Source organism: Polyodon spathula, chromosome 15 (assembly GCF_017654505.1).
Source record: "Polyodon spathula isolate WHYD16114869_AA chromosome 15, ASM1765450v1, whole genome shotgun sequence".
Taxonomy (NCBI): domain Eukaryota; kingdom Metazoa; phylum Chordata; class Actinopteri; order Acipenseriformes; family Polyodontidae; genus Polyodon; species Polyodon spathula.
Window position 1 is genome coordinate 14,979,692 of NC_054548.1, and position 23,662 is coordinate 15,003,353.

At 38.0% G+C, this 23,662-nt stretch overlaps 1 protein-coding gene across 2 annotated transcripts in view; it reads right to left on the reverse strand.

The window, feature by feature from the left end:
- The window catches only part of LOC121327578 (ralBP1-associated Eps domain-containing protein 2-like), a 63,227-nt gene extending 41,242 nt beyond the window's left edge, over positions 1-21,985 (reverse strand). The window contains exons 1-4 of one of the 2 annotated variants that reach the window (XM_041271682.1): positions 21,655-21,985; positions 3,739-3,862; positions 2,285-2,463; positions 1,783-1,897 (exon numbers count right to left, since the gene is read on the reverse strand). In XM_041271682.1, the coding sequence (XP_041127616.1) occupies positions 1,783-1,897; positions 2,285-2,463; positions 3,739-3,862; positions 21,655-21,834 (598 nt within the window). In that variant the 5' untranslated portion in view covers positions 21,835-21,985. The remainder of the gene's footprint in view (positions 1-1,782; positions 1,898-2,284; positions 2,464-3,738; positions 3,863-21,654) is intronic. The other variant, XM_041271681.1, reaches the window with a different exon arrangement.
- Positions 21,986-23,662: the final 1,677 nt, after the last annotated feature.

The following is a 23,662-nucleotide window of genomic DNA, read 5'->3' on the forward strand; positions in this document are numbered from 1 at the left end:
TTTGGCAAACATTTTGGATAGGTATTTACATTACTAAAGAATCATTTAAAATACTACATTTCACTGCCAACCCTCTCATATGACTGTAGACTGTGCTGTAAAGGTGGTCAGTGCAACCATGGCAACGGGGCAGAGCCGCACTGCACGCAACACAGGTGGTTACTAGGGGACTGTTACGATAAGAGGTTCATCAAATTGAATGTTGTAACCTATGCAGTAGGAGCTTTTTTCAATGTCAAAAGGCTTATTTTCCAATTTTACATTACAATATAATTTGTTTTTATTTTTACATTTCATTACTACACAGAGTTCATCCTTCTGTACACTTGTTTTTGTTATACTTCTAATATTTTCTACAGAACTGACATTTTCAACACTGGCCAATATAATGTACCTATTTGTACCTCTGTATGAAACACTACTGTATATCATGCTGAGAGGTTATTAGAGAATCTCTCTTGTCCACAGTGTTGCAGAGGTGATTATTTACAGATGCCTTCAGTTTGTATATAGTACTATCAGTTTTCTTTCTGCATTATACTCAATAATGGATTTTCAAGCAGCTGACAAGCCGGGATAGAGAATGTTGTTATTTTTTGGTTTATGTGCAGTTATTCTAGGAATATGAGCACATGCTTTATTAAAGTACCAGTACCAGTATTGTGTGTATTTTAAGATTGTCAAAGTCTCCAAGGTGGTTAAACCATACTCAAAGTGTGCTCCTACAACATACAATTAATTACACTCACTTAATAACGCTCTCCCTCTGCTCCATTTCTTTGAGTCAGGGATATAACTATATATAAGAACAACAGCACAGACTGTTTTTATTCAAAGTCCTCCAGCAAGTATGATCCCCAGTAGACATTAAAATTGAATCAGCAATGATGCAAGGGGAGAGTGGCTCTCTAATTTGAAAAAGTCTCCGTCATTAATATGGGGTTAAAACATTATACAGAGATGGCAGGAAAGGGTTAGTTTTTGCTGAACTACACCTGCAATGAAAGTGCACAGCCAGGATGCGAACCTGTTCCTGTGTGACGCACCCTGCATATTACGTGGTTGTGCCTTTACCAGGTGAGCCAATCAGGGACCCTGGCATTTAGTGTTTTAACACTGAATTGGAGAATTTAAAACTTAGCCAGTAAAGTCTGGATAAAGACTGACATTTGAAAGGAAAAAACTGGCAGGTTAACCAAGTTCCCAAATCAAATAGAAATCTAAAATGAAAAGGAGGGCAAGACCTAGAAAATTTTTATTACAAAAAAATAAATCTGACAAAGAGCATTCGGCCCTTAAACCATTTCATTTCCTACAGTTAATTTAGGTTACTGTCACAGGTGACTGAACACTAGTAGTCCAAAGCGAGACAGTTTTAATTAACAAGACATGCAGAGGACGTGCAACCCCTTGGTGCTGCACAGTCTTTAACAACACTAGAGGAACGCTATCACTGTAGGGTTAGGCAGCCCAGTTTTATTTAGTTTCTAACATGGAAGCCAGGGTACAGTATGTTTTATTTTGCTCTTTCAGTCTTGTCTAGGGAACATCTGTTTAGTCAATGCAATGTAAAAAAGAGCAAGAATGCAGGGCAGAAGCGAGCACACTACTTGATTAATGAAGGAATGGGGGAAGACGCCCTCGATGAAGTCATTAACAGTGCCCTGTGCATGCTAATAGGAGAAGGAAGATGTACAGAAATGAACTTTTCACTACTCTGAGTGCTATGGGATCTTGTCCACCAACACGTCTCAGATGCTGCTGGGTGTCTGGTTTCTCTACCTGTCAGCTGTTCCGTGCTGCTCCATTGTTTCCTGTAAGTATAGCTCAGAGGCTTGTCCTGGTTGCTTGAGCTTGAAGGAGAACTGGGAGGTGACCTTAGAGGCGACCAGGGCTCCTGTTAAAAGAACATACAATCAAACTACAAGTTTAAATTGAATTAAAGTTATACTTCATTGTTTTCAAATCTGTTTTCCTAGCCAGTACTATGATCGCTATAATGGTTGAACTTTTCACTGCACTGCACGGAAGGCAATAAATGGCATTGTATCCCTCTAGCTGCATATGTCCGTAGTGAATGACAGTGTTGTAGGATTTTTGTCCAACCACTGTATGTAATAGAAGAGAACTATGGAACAGCACTGTGTATGGTATGGGACCCAGCATTGCCTGTTAATATCATCATCTCTCACCCAAGGTTAGAGATTATACATTTACATTAGCACTAACTGACTTCATTGTCTATATAGCAGGCTTAAAGCCTCAGCCACAGGCCCTGTCCTACCTGTTTATCTCCTAAACTCTCTGTGCGTTTCAGGGCGTTCCTGTCCAGGCTGGGCTGGGCGATTGTCACTGACGGCTTCCCGAGGTGAAGCCCCTGGCTCTCAGTGTTTTGGGAATGGTTTGGGTACCTCAGCACCTCAGCATCATTTTTCATTCCCACAAACCTGGGAAGTGGCATTTCTGGGAGAAACAAAAAAACACACCACTCACAACTTGCAATCAAAATAATAGTAATTAAACATACTTTATGAGAAACTTTAAGTTGAAATGAGCAGGATCCAGCAAAAGAGCCCCAGACCACCACGCTTCCTCCTCCATGTTTGACAGTTGGTGTCACACACCGAGGAACCATCCTTTCGCCTACTCGACGGCATACAAAAACCCTGCGTGATGAACCGAAGATTTCAAATTTTGATTTATCGGTCCATAAGACCTTCTTCCAGTCTTCCGTAGTCCACTGGCGGTGCTTCATGGCCCAGGCAAGCCTCTGTTTCTTATTTTGCCATCTTAGCAATGGCTTTCTTACTGCCACTTGACCTGTCAAACCTGCAGCTCGAAGTCTTCTCTTTACAGTTGAAACTTAGACTTGCTTACTTCGACCAGTGTTAAGCTGTGCTTGAAGCTCTTGTCCTTTGAGCCGCCTATCACGCAAGCTGTTGACTCTCAGAAACTTGTCTTCTTATTCTGTTGTGGCTTTGGGTCTGCCAGACCTCTTCCTGTCAGAGTTTCCTCCAGTTTCCAAGTGCCTTGTGATGGTGTAGGAAACTGTACTCACTGACATACCTACACTTTTAAGGGTTATAATGGTCTGTCTGTCTTCCTTTGTTAATTGCCTTTTTCTTGCCATTATGATAGCAATATACTACTTCCTGCAGTACAATACTGTCCAAATAATGCTTAAGAAGGTGCAGTAACACAGTCTGTTCCAACACTGCTTTTATACAGACAGAGGGTTTGTAAGTACTCAACAAAAGTTGGGACACCTGTAGGAATTGTTAGCATCAACTTTCAAGGCTTAATTTACCTCTATTGCTGCAGAACAGCTGTAAGTTGTTAACCCATTACTTGTTCCCTGAAAAAGGCCTTTTTGTATAACTCTGAAATGTACATTATTTTTCAGTTTTTGGTAACCTAAACTTTTTTTTTTAACCTCTGGCAGTTTACGCTTACCTTTGTACCATTTCAGGTTATTCACTGGACTTGAACTGCTTAAATTTCAATAAAAACTGGAAAAATGGGGGTGTTCTAAAACTTTTGACCAGTAGTGTGTGTGTGTGTGTATATATATATATATATATATTACTGGCAACCTATATATATATATATTGTAACTGGGACAGTACAGTATGTATCTTGCAGATCTGAATGGCCACCCATTTTTTTCTCATTAGCAATGAATCCCTGCACTGAAAGCTCCTGGTTCCATGCTCACAAGACCACAGCTTTACTACTTACCACTTTTAATGCTTTCGAGCCGTACTGGGAAGCCTGATTGTGCTGCAGCTAATAATTTTAGAGCTACATAAAACTGCCCAGTACCGAAGTATCCCAGGCGCTTTGCTCCACACAGCTCGGTGACCTGATGAGGAAACAAACAAAAAGCGAACAAGATAAGTCATCCTGCAGACAATAGGTCCCACACTCTTAGTGATACTATATTTTATAATCAAAGGAGACCACTGGGGCCAGTATTTCCATTAACAAAACAAAAGCCTTAGTGTCTTGTACCCTTATAAAATATAAATATAAAACTGCAATTCTGCAGAAAGAAACAAATCTAGGGTGCAATACTGTACATGGAAAATGAACACCTGTATTTTCTTAGCTGCAGATTTCAATCTCAGTATTTAGCAATTAATACATGAAACTTTTTTTTTTTTTGTAATAATGTGAAATGACCAAGACGATCTTTCCAGTGTGGTTCTAAAAAAGACTTAGGAAGCTCACGCATCCTGCCCCCCTAGAACTCCCAGACAAAATATGATGTTAAGAATGACATCATTTCAATGACATCACTAAGTGAAAATATAAGAAACGTTTGTGTTTTAGGAGTTGATTTATTCTTTGTAGGAAACCCAGTCAGGTTTTACATCACTTCGTACGGTAGCACTGGTCCCTTTTTCTTTTTAATTAGATTCGCAATGAAATAGAAAGAAACACAAAGAAGATGCAATTGTAGACTGCAGACTAAAGATTGCAAATCAGTTCCATGTAAAGGCATTAACTCCACTCTTTTGACTTGCACAATAGACTCTTGTTGTGCGACATATTTAGCGTTTTTTAATTAAGTTACAAAACATGGCCGGAATGAATACAGAGGACTAAAATACTACTTAGTTTCCACTACCAGTAAAATGTATGTAAACTATATCCTATACTTAAATATTGATAAATCTGAATGACCACTGAACTACTGCAAATAACAATTGATTGCAGTCCCTTTCATAGCCTCCCTGTGGTTGTTTTGGGCTTTGTATCCTAAATGCAAATGTAGTCCTAGATCTGAGAACTACAGAGGAGACATGTATTGCACAAACAAAAGCAAGGTTACACCTGAAGAACTCTGCAATCCTGTAAGTGTATCAAGTTAATCAAAGATCCAGGATTCATAGAGAAAGCAAAGGTCGGTAAGGAATAAGGAATGCTACTTAAGTGATAACTCTGGGGCCTGTTCAGTGTAAAAGCAAATAAACATGGTATTGTTTACGGGAACATGTAGTCAACAGTGGAACTGGAGTGCAAATAAATTAATTTATCTTCAATCAAAATGAAAACATAAAAAAGTAAAAGCCATTATGACATTGTGTTTTTTGCAACATATGAATTCTGCACTGTGTATTGTAGGATATAGCTTGAAATCCCTATATAAGTGGAGCAGTCGATTTTACTGTCCAATAATTGAGAATTGTGTATTATATAACAGTTTTGTGATCCAAAAGTAGTTCTACTGCAGGATCAAACAGTAAAACCACATTGATTTTATGCAGCACTGTGTCCCACCTCAGTGTTTCAGGAGGAGGTTGCTGCTCAATACTCATGCTTGCTGCATTGAAGAGAGTCTGAAGAGGCCAGTGCTGTATACTGTTACCATGCATTTACTGCCAAACAGTGCACTTGAGCTGTCTTCTGCCATTACAGCCTTTAATCACTGAGAATTTCTTCTTCTTCTTCTTCTTCTTCTTCTTCTTCTTCTTCTTCTTCTTCTTCTTCTTCTTCTTCTGCTGTGTAACAGGGTTTACAGATATAATGGGCCAGGGTTGGGCAAAACAGTCAAGGAAACTATTTACACAGAACATAGTGCTCCACAAATATATTTCAAATACAAATACAAAATAGGTTGCCAGTAATGTATTTTGAATAGAAAATAGTAATAATTTTGCGAATAGCATTTTATAAACAGTAGACATCGTGTACTGGTTGTGATATATAAATACAAATACATTTCTATATATACACACACATACATTATTTTTATATATATTATACACACACACACACACAGTGCCTTGCAAAAGTATTCAGACCCCTGACCAATTCTCTCATATTACCGAACTACAACTGGTACATTGAAATTGCATTCTGTTTGATATGTTATTTTTAAACACTGAAACTCAGAATCAATTATTGTAAGGTGACATTGGTTTTATGTTGGGAAATATTTTTAAGAAAAATAAAAAACTGAAATATCTTGCTTGCATAAGTATTCAACCCCTGTGCTGTGGAAGCTCCCAGTTTGCACCGATGACAGAATTTGCCCTAATGAGGACACAATTACCTTACCATTGGCCACCACCTGTGAACCATTAAAGTTGCTGTCACATTTTCTGTATAAAAACCCCATTGTTGAAGGATCATTGGTAAGGCTGTGAATCTGAAGGAAAATGAAGACCAGAAGTTAGAGATCAAGTAATACAAATGCATAGATTAGGGAAAGGGTACAAAATAATATCCAAGTGTTTGGATATCCCAGTGAGCACAGTTGGATCAATAATCAGGAAGTGGAAGCTGCATCACACCACCCAGGCACTGCCAAGAAAAGGCTGTCCCTCAAAACTCAGCGTTCAAACAAGAAGGAGACTTGTGAGAGAAGCCACAGCGAGGCCAACAATCACTTTGAAGGAGCAACAGAGTGCAGTGGCTGGGAGTGGAGTAATGGTGCACCAGTCAACCATATCAAGAGCTCTGCATAACACTGGCCTGTATGGGAGGGTGGCAAGAAAGAAGCCGTTACTCAAAAAGTACCATCTGAAAGCACGTCTGGAGTTTGCCAGAAAGCATGAGAGTGACCCAGCTGCGATGTCGGAAAAGGTTTTGTGGTCAGATGAGACCAAGATAGAGCTTTTTGGCCAAAGCGCTATGTGTGGCGCAAACCTAACACTGCCCATGCCTCAAGACACACCATCCCTACAGTGAAGTATGGTGGTGGCAGCATCATGCTGTGGGAATGCTTCTCATCAGCAGGGACTGGGCATCTTGTTACAAATGAAGGAAGAATGGATGGAGCAAAATACAGGAAAATACTGCAAGAGAATCTGCTTCAGTCCGCTAAAAAACTGAAGCTTGGGAGGAAATTCACCTTTTAGCAGGACAATAATCCCAAGCACAAGGCCAAAGCAACATTGGAGTGACTCAAGAACAAAAAGGTGAATGTCCTACAGTGGCCCAGTCAAAGTCCTGATCTCAATCACACTGAAAATCTGTGGCACTATATGAAACTTGCGGTCCACAAGTGTAGTCCAACCAACCTGAACAACCTGGAGCAAATGTGCCAAGAAGAATGGGCCAAAATCACTCCGACACTGTATGCAAAGCTGGTACATACTTACCCCAAAAGACTTAAAGCTGTTATTGCAGAGAAAGGTGGCTCTACCAAATATTAATGTGTGGGGGTTGAATACTTATGCAAGCAAGATATTTCAGTTTATTATTTTTCTTAAAAATATTTCCCAACATAAAACCAATGTCACCTTATAATAATTGATTCTGAGTTTCAGTGTTTTAAAATAAAATATCGAACAGAACGAAATTTCAATGTACCATTTGTAATTCAGTAATATGAGAGAATTGGTCAGGGGTCTGAATACTTTTGCAAGGCATGGTATATATATATATATATATATATACACACACACACATATATACACATACTTCAATTAAAGACTCTAAAAGTATTTGAAATAGAAATAGTGTAGAAAATACTGTTTTGATTTTAACCCTTTCAGTCCTGAATTATTTTTGTCGAACTGCAGAATAAACCTCTTTACTGAGTATACATGAAATACATATATTTATATATTACCACCGACTTGGACCTAGGTGAGTGTCCAACGTTATTTCCGACGTTATAACATACGGCGCTAAGATGTGGCAGGACTTAGCGGTCCCACTAGGGCTGAAAGGGTTAAAATAGATAGGAAAATATTTTCATGCCCCTCCCTGTAATAGGCCAGTGTTTTAAGGTTTGCATTCAAGCAGCCGTTACCCACTCCACAATGAAGACTATAGGGAAAGTACCTATCTTACTTCATTAGGGAAGTATATTAATATACAGAATCAGCACTGTACATTATATCATATCACATATATAAACCCAACATCATAATGCCTTTAGTTAAACCTCAGCCTTCACACACTAAATGAAACTCACATGACCTGTACTTTCAAAGAGACTGTATCATTCTGATGAAACTGAGACCCGAAGGATGATTTGTTAAGAGGGCTGCGATGAAGCAGGTTACTGGTAGATCCTTATCGAAAAGGAATTGTATATTTTACTGCATATGCTTTTGCTCTGCGACTTGTATAAAAAAGAAAAACCTCTACAGTAGTACACTATAGAGCAAGTCCAATGAAAACCACAGCCGCACTCAACACACAAGTAAAATGCAACATGTATCAAAGCTTTATGAGGCAGCAGGACGCTTGCTGACGCTCCACTCCAGGGAGCAGTCATGTCTTTTTTTCTCTTGCTGTGTTCTGAGAAAGCAGATATTTTGAAATCGATTCAGTAATGACTTTATAATACTCACAGAGAATAAGAATTTGATGCTGTTTAAGTTGATGTTAATGTGGGTTTTTTGATAAAGCAGCACTTTTAACCCCGGGTGAGTTTAGGGCATGACAGTCATTAAACCACTATTCTAGTGCAGTCTATTAAACAAAACACCAGACTTATTAGGTCCGCATTAGACCATTTTTCAACCTAGCAAGAAGCTGACAAATGGTTACACACTGTACATTATAAACCCTAAATTGTGGCAATGTACAACCCCACTCCCTATTAACCTCTGTTTAACAACTGGTCTCACGAGTTCTGTAAAATTCTTACCGTTTCTTCCGAAGAGAGCAAGTAATATCCATTGATTATTCACAGTTAATGAATCTGCTCAGCTTAAACTCTCTGGTGAGCTGATAGTTAATTTATAACAGCAAGACCCTGCTAAACAAAAGGCTACTGTAAACCCCGATCAATCCTAGCTACTATAGAAACAAAATGCTTTCAAAGTTTGTAGGTCAGCATCAATCTGCCTACTGTATCTCTGAATGAATGTTCTTTGACACTGTGGAGTCTCTGCCATGGCTATGGTCAGGGCAAACTGTGACCGAACGGATATTACTGTAGGTAAGTGTCCTAATAAAGTGGCCAGCCAGGCAGTGTATCATTTAAAAAGCAGAGAATTTTGAAATTCATAAAATATAGTAAATCATCCTGTATTTGGTTTTGAAACTACAGGAAAAATTGTTTAAAATAAGATATTAAAAGTAGTTTGTAAAAATAGAACAATGAAAAAAAGTCTGATACAAAAATGTAATAAAATTGGAATTAAAATATAGTTTACTTGTGAAATTAAAAAAAAGATAAAAATCTTACACTTAAAAAAATAAATAAAAATATTAAAACAAAAAAAAAAAGACTCATTTAAAAAAATAAAAAAAGTTTTTATCTAGATTTAAAAGTCCCAGCTTCCCTCTCAAAATGGGCACGTCGTTCCCTAATTTTGGAGCTTTGTAACAAAAAGCTGTTCTTCCCATTTTTATTTTATTAAGCTTGGGAATAACCAACAATTCCGCATTCTGTGATGCGGGCTTGCGACTAGGGAATGCATGGGGTCAGCTCCCTGTTTTTTTTTTGGCCACCAGCCGCCATTGTATTGTATAAGTAATGGTGCTATTTTAGCAAGGTACAGTATCACTAGTTACTATACATTAATACAAAAGCTATTGCTTCCTGAATATCAAAATAAAGGTAGAAGATATCGAACCAAAGCAATCAAACGTTGATATTGAGCAGCGCTCCTGTAAGGGAAGCCAGACCGCTTCCAATCTGCAGCAATGTAGGCACACCGTGCAGGCTTTGAAACCTCTGAAACAAAGCACAGCAAATTGATTTCTTCCAGCGCTATCAAAGGATTAAAGCAAGATTAATTCTGATGAGAGATAAAAGAATCTGTATGACATCCATCACAACGGCCAGTGGCAAATCACCTCAGTCACTGCCACAGCGCACCACAGAAAATATTTAACACGCTGCACATGAGGCAGGGCACAGACCCAAGCACCTGGTGAAAAGGATTACAGATTAGATTAGTGGCGCACACACAGAAGAAAGATTATTACAGTAAGGCTTCAGAACAGCAGACATTTTTTTGATCACATCCACTTTTTTGGCTGAATATTAAACACATTTAAATAATAAATATATTGCTCTCCAAAATAAATGTTCTACGTCTGTGTGGTAATACGGTTTGACAGAGATTTGGAGGAGAATATCCTACAAAAATATTACTGAGGAAGGCCACAAATATACTCATAGTTTGGTCATGTGATTGCTTGCTTGTTGCCTAATTCAGCACATTTGTTACACAACATTGTTGTTATACTGGTACAGTACTTAAATCTGAGAGAAAATCCCTCAAAAAGTGAGCTTTTTCAAGCCGTAACTGCAGTCTGTAACAAGCATGTTAATTTTACACAACTTGAAACTGACTGGCAAGCAATATAATTAAAGGTCTTGTGACAGACAGGTAAGTGGATATGTCCAAAAACCGGAGGTCCAGACAGGAGTTTCTCGAAGGGAGGACGGTAAGTTTATTGTTTACACAAAAATAAACAAACAAATAGCCCTTTTCCAGGCCTAACTGACTTTCTTCTTTGTTCCTCACTACACAGACAAACAAACAAACAAACAAAAACAGCTTGAGTCTGTAGTCAAGTATTTCCCCTGTTCGCCAACAGAGCAGTACGTATTTATGTAAGGTGAGTAGAGACTCAGTCGCGCCACGGGCGCTTCAGTCATTCAGTTATTCAGTTATTTTCCCTATTTCAGTTCCCTCTTTATTCCTTTTATTTCAGGTCCAAGCGGTTTGCCCCCAGGTGAGTATAAGGGCACTTCGGGTGGAACCGCTCCAAAAGGTCCGACGCTTTCTAGATGTCCGAACAAAAACTCCCGGGGGTGAAAAGGGCGGAATTTCTGGTTTCTCCACCAGAAATAGTGTTCAACCAATAATTTTTTTTAATTTGATTTTTTTCCCCCACGTGTCTGTGTGGTACTTTTATATTAAATTACAAAGTCACATGCCTTCAGGTTTACCCCTCACTCCCAGGTTCCCTATTTGGCTGGTAATATAATTATTTGTTTGATTTTCCCTTCACTGTAGCAAATTAACTTCGGCAATTTTACTCACATGCCGATTTAACTATAAACGCAATTCCGGTTGTGGTTTCCAACGGGTTTGAGAGCGTGACAGACAATGCAGCTGGACAGGTTTGTCAATGCAGGCTTTGTGTCAGGACACTGAAGTCTGGAAGCATTTATTTGATATTGATTTTTACAGATAATTAAAAGTGTATGCAGTACATTTTAAATAAACAGGTTACCGCTTTAAAAGGGGCAATGCTCCTTACAGTTATTTTGCTTGAAATTCCATAATTATTTTAAGTATTTATATTATGGTGTTAATACCAGATCTGTATATTAAAAGCTGCTGCCCTTTAAAATGGGTTTTGCTTCCAGTGCTAAATAGAGCTTCTAACCTCTCATTGTTCAGGTACTGCAGTGGGGTGGAGAGAAAAGTCCCAGCAAAGCTACATTTGGGAATTTAAACAAACTGCGCATCATACAGGCATTGTATAAAGCTTTACAAAGCACATAATGCTATACTATAAATGTAGTGTTATGTAAAGTATTTTTTAATTAGCTATATAATTCAGAATATATGCTATAAATACAAATAATAGTACACTTCAACCGTATCCAACTGTTAAAATGTAAGTGTGATATATGAAGATTAAGACAGGTTCCTTCACATACTCCCCAGGTTCTGATATTTTCAATAACACACAACATAAACAGATTTGATCACAACTTGATAAGCAGTTCTCTAGCTCAAAACAACCCATTCTTTCTTTGTGACTGTGACAGGGGCGTATGTTATGTGCTGACAAAACGAGAGAGACACAGGAAATACTGTCATGCCACTCAGGCATGCAGGATTTATTTGTATTGCAATACAAAGTTAAAGCCATGACCAGGTACCAGCAATGATAGCAGCCGGGCGACAATACATAGTAGCGTAAAATACAAAAAACCCAGAAGAAACATGCTGTCAGAACACAGCTAGAAAATAAGAGTTTGCCTTAAACATGCTATAACAGGGGCTCCTGCTGCTGACACACTACCTCTACTTAAATGGGATTTTAAGCATCCTGAAACGATCGAAATGATTGTTTGCAATAGCTACCTTGGTTAGACACACAGTGGCCGTGTCTTCGGTAGTGCTCACAAAGGTTTTGTTCCTTACCCTCCTACTCTGGCCTCTCTGTTCTCCACATGGAGGTGTGCCAGGGGCTCATTTTTAAAGCAAGACACTCTGCCGGACACACCCACCTGCTAAGGGATCTGCAGATGGCCAATGCCCAGCTGCTTTTCCCTGCAACTAAACACAGCAGGTAGCATCTCAGGTGGAGAGTCTGACTACATAACAAAAACAAACACAAAACCCAAAAGGAAAAATAAACAAAGCACAAATTAAACTATATGAACATATATGTGCAGGGCCTCAGTGACATGAACATTCATAAAACTATATCCTGAACGCCCAGCCTTCAAGCTTGACTCTACTTGCAGCAGCAGGTGGTTAGTACACTTTAAAAGAAAATGGTGACATTAAATAGTATTAACATTCTTGTATAAGTTGTAATCCATTACACCTACTGTAATAAACTTGTGTGAGAATTATTTAAAAAATAAAAGACCTTGAAGAACAAAACATACCAATTTAACTGGTAGCTTTGAAAGTTTGACTGGAAGAACCTTTGAAAACAGGAAGCAAGAAGACTGGACCCCTCATGCAGTATACTAATGTAACCATTAAGCTGTCTCACTGCAACACACTGAAAATGGTCAATGTAAGATGTAAGATATGAAACAAACTGTGGATGCAGCAGCTCTTGTATGTGTACAGCCACCTTTATTATATCTCTGTCGCCAGGGATATGTGTCCCATGTGGGGATAACAAAAGGAAAATATTCAGAAGTTAAAAAAAAAAAAATCAACAGTATATTACAAATTAAATGAAACAATAAAATAAAAATGACATCAGATGCACATCTCCCCATTTTTTTGTAAGGTATGACAACAGAAGACAGAAGATTGCATTTTTATTCCAATAAGCAAAAAATAAATAAACCCAATGCAAAACAAAGGCAACACCCAAGCATAGTCTATGAAGGTTGCTCTGGTCTGTATTGTACAAATAAACTCAGCTGGAATAAGCTGAGGAGCTGTCTCCAGGTCCTCCTAATATGTGCTCAAGTCAAATTGGAAATTAATGGTCCAATCTGACTTGACCTCTTGTGTTTTTCATATTCACCTCCAAACAGGTGAGACTAACCAGGCCAGCCACATTCTCACATGGCTGGCTTGTCTGCATGCTAGACGGGAACCTAGATACACAACAGGGATTCAAACTAAACACAGACTTTCAATACTGCCTGCAAAGTTCTCTTATTCAAACCGAGCAATAATCTGCACTGCCAGTAAGATTAATTAGAATCTGACCCACGAGGCATGCAAACCCAAAACCATATAGATATTTATTCTTAAATCATAATAATTAAAAGACTGAGGTCTGATCCAAACCAGTGGTGCACAACTCTGCAGGTTCTAAGAGTTCATTGAACCTGGTACTGTAAGGGTTAATTAACCAAGTTTGGACCGATTAGAATGCATCTAGAGGACCAGAGTTGTGCACAAATTTAAATACTGCCATTGTTTAATTCAATAAACCAACATCTCAAACACAGTGTGCATTTTTGTCTTTAAAACTAAGCACAATATTTGGTCCTAATTTAATACTTGAATGATGGTGGTATTTAGATCCGTCATCGTTTGGATCAACTGAACGGACCTAAGGATAAGTTATATGAGCATTTTCACGACAGCTGCTGTATGTTTAACTGCAGGGTTACCCTAACCAGAAAGCAAAAACACAAACTTATCAACGACAGCATTTGGCACGGCACCTAACTGCTCAAAAATATTTGCTCTAAATCAAGTTCTGATTGTTCAATTTAATTACTACTTACCAAATGTTTGTGGAAATGTGACCCTACAGTAGTAAATCTTGAGTGGAGATAAAAAGCCCTTCAGTGAATTCAAGCGTTCACCCTGGTTAAATAAACACAGTACTCCTGTATTTTGCAATCTGACATTTAAAACATATGTGAAATATTGAGGGTAGTGAAATGATGAAGGGTCCTTACACAATAACGTATTGTACATGTGCTCTACAATTTACTGTCAAAATGGTCAAACCATGAATTAATCAAATAGTTAAATAAGTAGGGAGCACAGACATGTAAAACAAAAAAAAATGCTAGTTGTTTTTTTTCGTGGAACTTCAGGGAATCAATATTAAAACCAAAAAGTACAGCACTGAAATGTGTTTTTCTTTTTTTTTTTGTAGAGATTTCATTCAGCTTATCCATTTTCTACTTCTGAAATATAGTTTCTCCAGGGAAAGTTTGTTCTGCTGTTAACTTTAAAAGAATCACATCTTGTTTAGGCTTCCTAAAAGCCTACGGTAGGGGTCCAATGGTGACACTTCATAAACCTCTACTCACATACTGCATACTGACATTCAAAAGTCTGTTCAGCCTATCAGATGTATGCAGGAGAGCGGTGTCCAATCAAAACAGTGTAAAACAGAATCAATTACCTGAGACCACCAACTGCCAATCATAGTAGCACGTTACTGGGACAGTCTAGCACTAGCACTCAAACAATGACAGTTATGCCCATGCTAAAATAAATTCTAACTCTTATTTTACAATGTCAACTAAAGCACTGGAAAGGTTCAGTATGGACATGGCACTACAGCATTGCCAGATTGCTAGTCTTTTTATTTGGACAGTTATGGTATTGTACTTAGTTCTGCTACAAAACAATGATCCACTTTCAAGGAGGGACTGTTAGTCCCAGCAGCTCTTGAGGCTGTACATAGTGAGCAGATCACCATTCAGTCCTGCATATACAGAGTACAGCTTGATGCAGAGAATGGCATTCCTCTTGGCAAACAAGCAATACAGTCCAGGAGCACATTCCCTTTCTTTTTGCCTGACGAACCTCCAATCCAAGGGTTCAGGATCATTGACATCAGCCTCTACCACAATCAAACGGAACATTACTCTCAGACTAGCAGCATATATGTTGTCCAGTACACGTCATTTCGCAGTTAAACTGCCACTTTATTGAGACATCACACAGTGAAGGAAACTCCTTGTTGGCTTGAATACAGGTGGAGCCTGATAATTCAGTAGTAGAAGAGTAGAAGAGCTAGAATCTAGTAAAAGTGTTTGATTAGCTTTTTATAATGAAAGTTTTCGTGTACCAGTATCAAAAAACAGTTAAGGAGACTTTGTGCAGCGAGTGAATTTATAGTATCTGTTGTTCTCTCATACAAATACAGGGGAGGTGGCTAAGGACCCATCTTGAATTCATTAGACTGCTGCACACTATTTCTATGGTTTCAACTAGCCCTTCTCCTAAAACTCCATAGGTAAAACTATACCTATTTTATCCTGCAGGCACAACCTTCCACAAAATTACTTAACCACCCATGTGTGCATCTTGGTGACATAATGTACAGTAACACAGCGCAACCCACTGAACGCACAATCAAAAACTGTAACACAGTGCAACCCAATTAACACACAATCAAAAACTGTAACACAGTGCAACTCAATTAACACACAATCAAAAAGCACAGGTCTAAAGATAAGGGGTTCCTATCCAATCACAACTAAATATACATACATGGGTGATCTTAAATCAGTCTGCCAGAGCACTGCAATAGCTCTACCAGTCAGTGCACATAGCCACCCCTACCCAGGCTGGCACTGCAGCTGTCAACCCAATTCAAGCTACCCTGTATGATACAATACCACACTGCTGTGAGAAGCTGAATCTAGAAGAGAAGAGCCGTCATAGTGCTCATAGTCATAATGCACTTTTCACATGCGTGTGTCTCAGTTCTATCCTGAGGAATTTAGAAATAATACAAAAAATAATAAATTCAATGTATGCAAGACAAGCCCTGTGATATTTGTACAATGTGCAATTACAGCTCCAGAATGAGGACACTCTTCACTTCCAGCACAATTAATACTGACTCGATTTTCTCTGCTGAAAAATCAAAATGTGCTAAGAAACAACACACATTCTCAGCCCGGGGGAAAACAGAGCCTTGAATGTCAGAATCTAAAGGTAATGTCATATCAGGGTTTCCCAGTCCGGGTCCTGGGGGACCCCTGTGTCAGCTGGTTTTCATTCCAACTAGGTTCGCAATTACTTAATTGAACTCTTAATTTAACTATTCATTAGCTTAATTAGACCTTGTAGCAGGGCAGAGGAGAGCCTGTACATAATTAGAGGGGGCAGGGCAAAGCCCTGTTGATAAAATGTATTGTTTGTTTATTTAAGAACAGGGATTTGTATTAGTGTTTCGTTAAAAACACGAGGAAAAAGGAGCAGGGCGAGAGCTGTGTGAGAACTGTGTGGTGTATTGGTCTTTAAATGTATTCAGAGGTGGCTGCATGGTGAACCTGCAGTGTGTAAAGAAGCGGGTAGCTGAGGGCAAAAACTTCGGAGGACAGCATGTGTTCGTCTTCGCCCCTCCCAAGTCAGCGCAGGGGTGGTAGCGGTCAGCTGAGCCTAAAAATAATTGGACATTCTAAATTGGGAGAAAATAATAAAAATAACTGACGACGACCAAATTATCTAAAACATTTTCTTTAAAAAGTATGAAAAGGAAGAATAGGACGATTTATTTCTTATAACAAAGTGTTCTATAAGAATGGCAACATAGAATATATATTACATAGCAGACCCTGATATTGATAGGATACAGCCTTTTCAATATATATATATATATATATATATATATATATATATATATATATATATATATATAATATATATATATATATATATATATATATATATATATATATATATAATATATATAATATATTTTTTTTAACCAGAAGTGAACAGAAGCAAAAGTCATTACCTGCTATATTCCATCCCTCTAGAGACAGTGTACAGTCTTTGAGTGCCAATGGCTGCTTGCATTTCAGTTACAGATCAAAACAAAAAAAGCCCTGTCATAGTATCATGTACCGCAACAGATGTGATTGATCCAGGATGTAAGTGTAAATAAACCTTACACAAAAATTGCTAATGCATTTCAGAGTAATTCAATAGTGTTTTTTTTTTTTTTTTTTTTACAATATTGTGAAATTAAATCTATTCACCAAAGGATATGGTGTAGGGGTGAATAGGAGTTACTGTACATACAGCATAAAGGTTGACTCAGAAACAGGATCATTAAAAAAACTATTTTCAAAGCAAACATGTATTTTTATTTAAAAAACGATATGTCATTTCAAAAACAATCCCAGATTTAAACTACATCGTAGTGCCCCTTCAGTTAGAGAAGACACACAAACAGCTAGTGCCTTGGCAGCCACTTCAGTTTGAGATACTGTATTTCCTGGGAATCATTTACTGCTTACGGTTTCTGAGGTCAACTGAGTGTTCCACAGTGTGTTCCAGGTAGAATTAGAATACATTGTCACTGAATCCAGCGGTTCTCCAAATATAACCTATACAAAAATATACAGATGGATGGATACACAGTATGCAAAAGTGTTACATACAGATGGACCCATGTATGCACAGAAAGCCATCCCCATATATTTCCAGGATCTACAGCAATGCTCTCAATATTGTATGCTAAATAATGTTAAAACAGTAAAACCTGTACAATCCAGAGTCACTTGGTACTGGAAAATTGTGCTTGATTAGACCTTGTGCTGTATTACAGTGTTACAGTAAAAAATCGAATATTGTACTGAAAAAGGTAAAATGACAAAACTATTTGAATGCTTAAGTATTACGGTACATGCACAGTGTAATAAACACAGCAATACCTGGGCAAACTTTAAACACAACAATGCCTCAACAAGATCTTTACCTGTTATGGTAAATATAAGCCTATTTAAACCATTCCCACGGAAAGATGTTCTCTAGTTCGTACTCTACCTGCGCTTCCTGATGGCATTCAGGTTTTCTCTATGTTGCTTTTAGTTAAGCGTCTTTTAATTTCAGAAAGTCTGAAATGGATTGACTGGCTGTAGCTCTTGGGGGTAGATATTTAGACATTTATTTTTATATTTTTTAATTTTAGAGAAGAAAAACCCGGTGCCAGATTGCACGGTGAGTTTTGCATTGATTTTAGGCAGAAGAGACTTAAAAATAATTCCGGATTCCAGAATAGACAGGTTTTCAGATTATAGAGGGTATCACTCCATTAATTTCAATATGAATTTTGTCAGGATCCAAAAATCAAGCCGAATTATAGAGAATACTGGTATGTAAAGGGGCTGGATTAGACAGGTTTTACCAAACCATGTTCCATCACATCACAATTAGACAAGGATTCCCCAGATCATAACCCTCAAACACAAACAGATAAAAAAAGACTCAACTCCTAACAAATTTAAGTCCAAACTTAAAAACCTTCAAACGCTTCAGAGGGTAACTGTCACCAGAGTTGGGGGATATGTCTTGTGCAGATTTCAGTAACGAGCAAACTTTTAAAACAACAAGTAACCGTTGCTACTGACATTCATATGTTTTTAATATATCAAAGCTTTTAGTGTTAAGCGTCCAGATTGAACTTTCTGGTGCTGCAGAATTAATTGTACAAGGGCAGTAATTGAGTTTGAAAGTGACTTTCAGGATCAGTTTGTCTAATTAGAGTTATCGATCTGCCTGTCCTGAATGTTGTTTTTTATGATTCATAAATACTCTGTAAGCTGCTTTGTTTTTTTTCCAAGATGTCTACAGCAGCCTTAGGATTTATTTTCTTTTTGAGTATAAAAGACATTTTGCCAAAGAAAATCATAAACATTCAACAGAGGATCTTTTAGACACACTGTGTCATTGGTAGGGATCCAATTCACTTATTAGTGTTCCCTGCCAAACACCATGGGGGAGACAACAAAGAAGTTACTATTACAGCTACAAACAAATCATTCTTTTTCCTGGCCTCTGACAGAGGATCTTTTGAGCCGTTACTTATAATGAAATGACACTCTTCAAAACACTTGCTTAAGAGTGAAAAGCTTGAGAAACGGAATACATTTGACATGTTCTACAAAAACAAAAATTAATGCTGAACACTCGCAAGTATACCACATGCACACCAAGCTAGACCCCAATCAGCTTTTGGTACATTGTAGCTGTGTAACTCTTCAATACTTCAAGTTAAGGATGTGTTAACCTTGAAATGGTCTGCTAAACTTCAGGGTTATTATTATTTGTTTATTTAGCTTTTATCCAAGGTGACTTACAGAGACTAGGGTGTGTGAACTATGCATCAGCTGCAGAATCACTTACAACAACGTCTCACCCGAAAGACGGCGCACAAGGAGATTAAGTGACTTGCTCAAAGTTACACAGTGAGTCAGTGAGTGAGCCGGGATTTGAACCGGGGAACTCCTGCTTGGACTCAAACCCCTTAAAATAATAAAACACTCAATAGTAGCAGGCAGAGGGTCAACACAGGCTCCACTGCCTGTCTCATCTCTTTAAAAACTTCACTCAGAATTACAACAACTGAAAGGGAAGCCAGTTTGGTAAATGGCACATCCCCCTAGCGAAACGAAGAAGATGATGATATAGAGTATTAGAATACTTTATAAGACATTTTAACCTTGACATGTATTCTATTTTTTATTGTTGAACATTCTTTAAATGCAAGAGTAAGAAAGGGTACTTTAATGAATTAAAGCTGGAAGAGAAACTTCAGATCATTAAAGTGCTCCTTCCTGCATCGAATTTGTTTCTGTCCAGTTACAGTGGTTGACTCCATCAGTGAAAGACCTGCTACAAAGTGACCGCATCTTGAAAAAGTTTTGCAAATGGGTGTGAATATGAGAGCGAGGAGTGCTGCACTTGCAGATCTGTTTACTGCAGAAAACAATTGCCATTTCCTCCCCTTTAAGCAGCATGATATCTGCAGGTCACACCCTTTTATACAGCTGTGGTGGCTTGCTGCTAACTTCCTGCTGCATCTCTAAGGGCCATCCAGCCTGTTTTTCACAAAGTTGAAGACAAGTAGCTTTACCGACACAAACTCTGTAACCAAAAAGTATTTTTTTATTTTGCAGTAGGTATCTGATAACTACCCTGTCAAAAAGCACCTTCAGGCTAAATGAAAATTTTAATTTGAGAAGGGGATAGTCTTTTTTAGTTATAGGCTACTGATAACAGTTTACAGGAAACTCAAGTAAACCTGATATTTTCAACATGGTTATTGTGAAACCCACTGTTTGTAACAATGTATGGGGTATTGCTCCATATAAACGTCTATTTGTGACATTTTCCACACTCACATATTATATCCTTGATCAAGACTAATTCATTGTGATTAACAGGCTCTCATTTTATTGTGTTGTCAATATTTATGCATTTGTTTCTACATTATTTATTGATTTTAACTACAATTATATGTAGTTGGTTTATTATGCCCTTTTCAACTATTTTCATTTTAAATGTTTTAAAATTAAAACCATGAACACCTATTTTTCATAACAGAGCGATAGTACATTTCTTAGGCTTCTCAAATGTCATGGTAAACACCTGACCCAGAAACAAAATCTTAACCACCTACTGCAGCTACTAGTCCTACCAGTTTCAAGTGTGTGTTTTTGATGACATAAGCAAAGTAACCGTCTGCTTTTGTAACAGTCTTCGCATACCACACACACACACACACACACACACACACACACACACACACACACACACCACACACACACACACACACACACCACACACACCATACACACACACCACACACACCACACACATACACACACACATATACACACACCACACACACACACACACACACACACACACACACACACACACACACACACACACACACACACACACACACACACACACACACACACACACACACACACACACACACACACACACACACACACACACACACACACACACACACACACACACACACACACACACACACACACACACACACACACACACACACACACACACACACACACACACACACACACACACACATACCACACACACTGGCACTTTCAGTGTTTTAGTGTAATTACAGGAACATGCTTTGTTTGGTTAAGTTAACCACAGAACGGATCATTTGACATAATAAACTATGCATAACTGTAGTGTCATGAATAATAGATCAGCTAACTAAGGTTCTGTGGTAATGATACAGAACATCCTGCAGTTCCCAGTGTTTACCACACGCAGAGCAGGACAGAGCAACCTGCAAAGCGGGGACGACTCAAATGCTTGCAGCTATATATAGTACAAACAACTACACCGTGTTGTAAGTGTGCGATACGACGGCAAACTCAAATTACAAAAACACCATTATACAGAGTATGTGAAATGTATGTTTTACAAAACAATGTATCATAACACTATTTAATCAGTCAAAAACACAAACCACCAACTGAAAGCAATACAGACACACAACCTATCCGTTTGCAGTAGGCTACACTTCCTGATCATGATATGTCAACCACTTATCGGAATATTTAAGTTACAGTTCGCTGTGCACATCCAGCTGACACAGAGTATATATATATAAATATTTAAATATCATAAACGATACCATTATTTACAATACTGGATTGATACCAATTACATACATAAACACAGATAATAATGATGATAATAAAATATTTAACAGCACTAAATAATAGTACAATTAAACGGGTGACGTTTCGCTCACCTGGTGAAGTGTATCTGCAGGTAGCTGGGATGCTCTGAATAGTTCTCCCACTTTGCTGGCTGCTAGTTTCCCCGAGCTGTCAGCTTGGCACAAAGTATAAAGATCTGAGTAACATCTTTGTTCATTTTCACTCAGGGATATAAATCCACCTCCCGACACTGTGCCAGGCCCCTGCTCCATTCCTGGCACATTCAAGAAAAACCCTTTTCGATCCTAAATAGCCCGACACAACAGTCTCGCTACCAGATCCGTAAAGTGCGATGTGCGTCCTGACCAAAGGCGTCTCTATGCAGTGATATTGTGCTTATACTGACTGACCAATTACCACATGAAAGCGCATAGCGGCGCCATTACAATAGATAGAACAGCTCTGCTGACGTCAGCTTGTAAAATCATACAACATGCTGAAAGCCTTCACATTTTCAATAATCAACAGCATATAAGCAGCATCCTACAATACCGGTAATACTGCGCATTCCGTTTGCCTTGCCGTTTGATAGAAATGACAATATTCTTCACACAGGGCTGTTGAGTTTCATTATCTGCAGTGCACCTGTTTGTGAAACTACTAACCAGACCCTTGGGAACGGTGATTTTGCAAACTAAAACGTTAATATATAATATATATATATATATTATATATATATATATAGATATATATATCTATATATATATTATATATTATATATATTATATATTATATATAATATATATATATATAGTAATTATATTATCACATATAGATATAATATATAATTATATATATTATATAGATTATATATATATATATATAGCGTATATATGATATTAACTAATAATTGAACTATTATTATAGTTACCTCAAAGAATACTCAATAATTGGATTTTAGGGTTTGTATTTTATGTGGAATACTGCACATCTCAACTCTGAATATCCTAATGAGTGGACATTTATTCAGAAAATATAATAGAAGAATGCTGTTCTTATCCTGCAGGAACATAAAACAATGTTGCCACCTTTGTTTGTTATTGTTTTATGTTGTGTATCAATTTTACCTTCTGTCTTACACCAGTCTCTTGTAACATGACAATAACTGGTGACCACTTTTTTTCAATGAACTAATTTCTCGTAATAAGGTTATTAACACCAGCAACAGAGTGCGACCACAGAGCTAGCTAATAGTAACTCATTGAGATAGACAAGCAGTTGAGTAAGCCCCGCTCCCCCACAACAAGCAACACAAAACATAAAAAATACTGCATGGGGTAGTGTGTGATAAATGAGTATTTAATGCCCACCCTCGAGGTGGGATGCTTGGATAAACACCTCGGGCATTGAATTAACAAAGCAACTTCTAAAAGATGCTGCTATTGTTATAGCACACACACAAACACACACACACACACACACACACACACACACACACACACACACCAAAGCATTGTATATGGTGTTAGCATTAAATAATTGCATACATCATAGTTTTGTAATCGGGTCAATCGGGATAATTTGCTATCGGGTCAAGAGTGGCTATTGCGAGTTTGACACAACAGTCATGGCTTTGTCAACTATTTGGTGAACAGGAAGCTGCTGCATATTAGTCTTTCGTCACTCCACTCTTGTGGCAAAACTGCAGTGTATCACAAGGATCTGATAGAACTACTGCCATCCTGTGCACAGCAGGGAAAGGGGCTACTTTATTTTTTACCTACTAAATGTGACCTTGAAGACAGCACTGTGCATCATTTCTGATCAAATTGCCAGTCGCCTTATACACACTTTACAAACAGACATATGCTTTAGTATTCATTATATGCCAACATATTCATAAGGGCTACCTGCTGCTTTACATGTTTTAAATATTATTCACATTTTCTGTGTCAACCCTGCCAAACTAGCTCTACAAGCTCTTCTTATAGTCTGTGAGATAATATAGCTCCTTTGCTTTCAATTTGACAACGGCTTCTCTGGATATATGCTCATACTGTCGTCTCCACAAGATCCTCATCAACGTTTTATTATAGCATT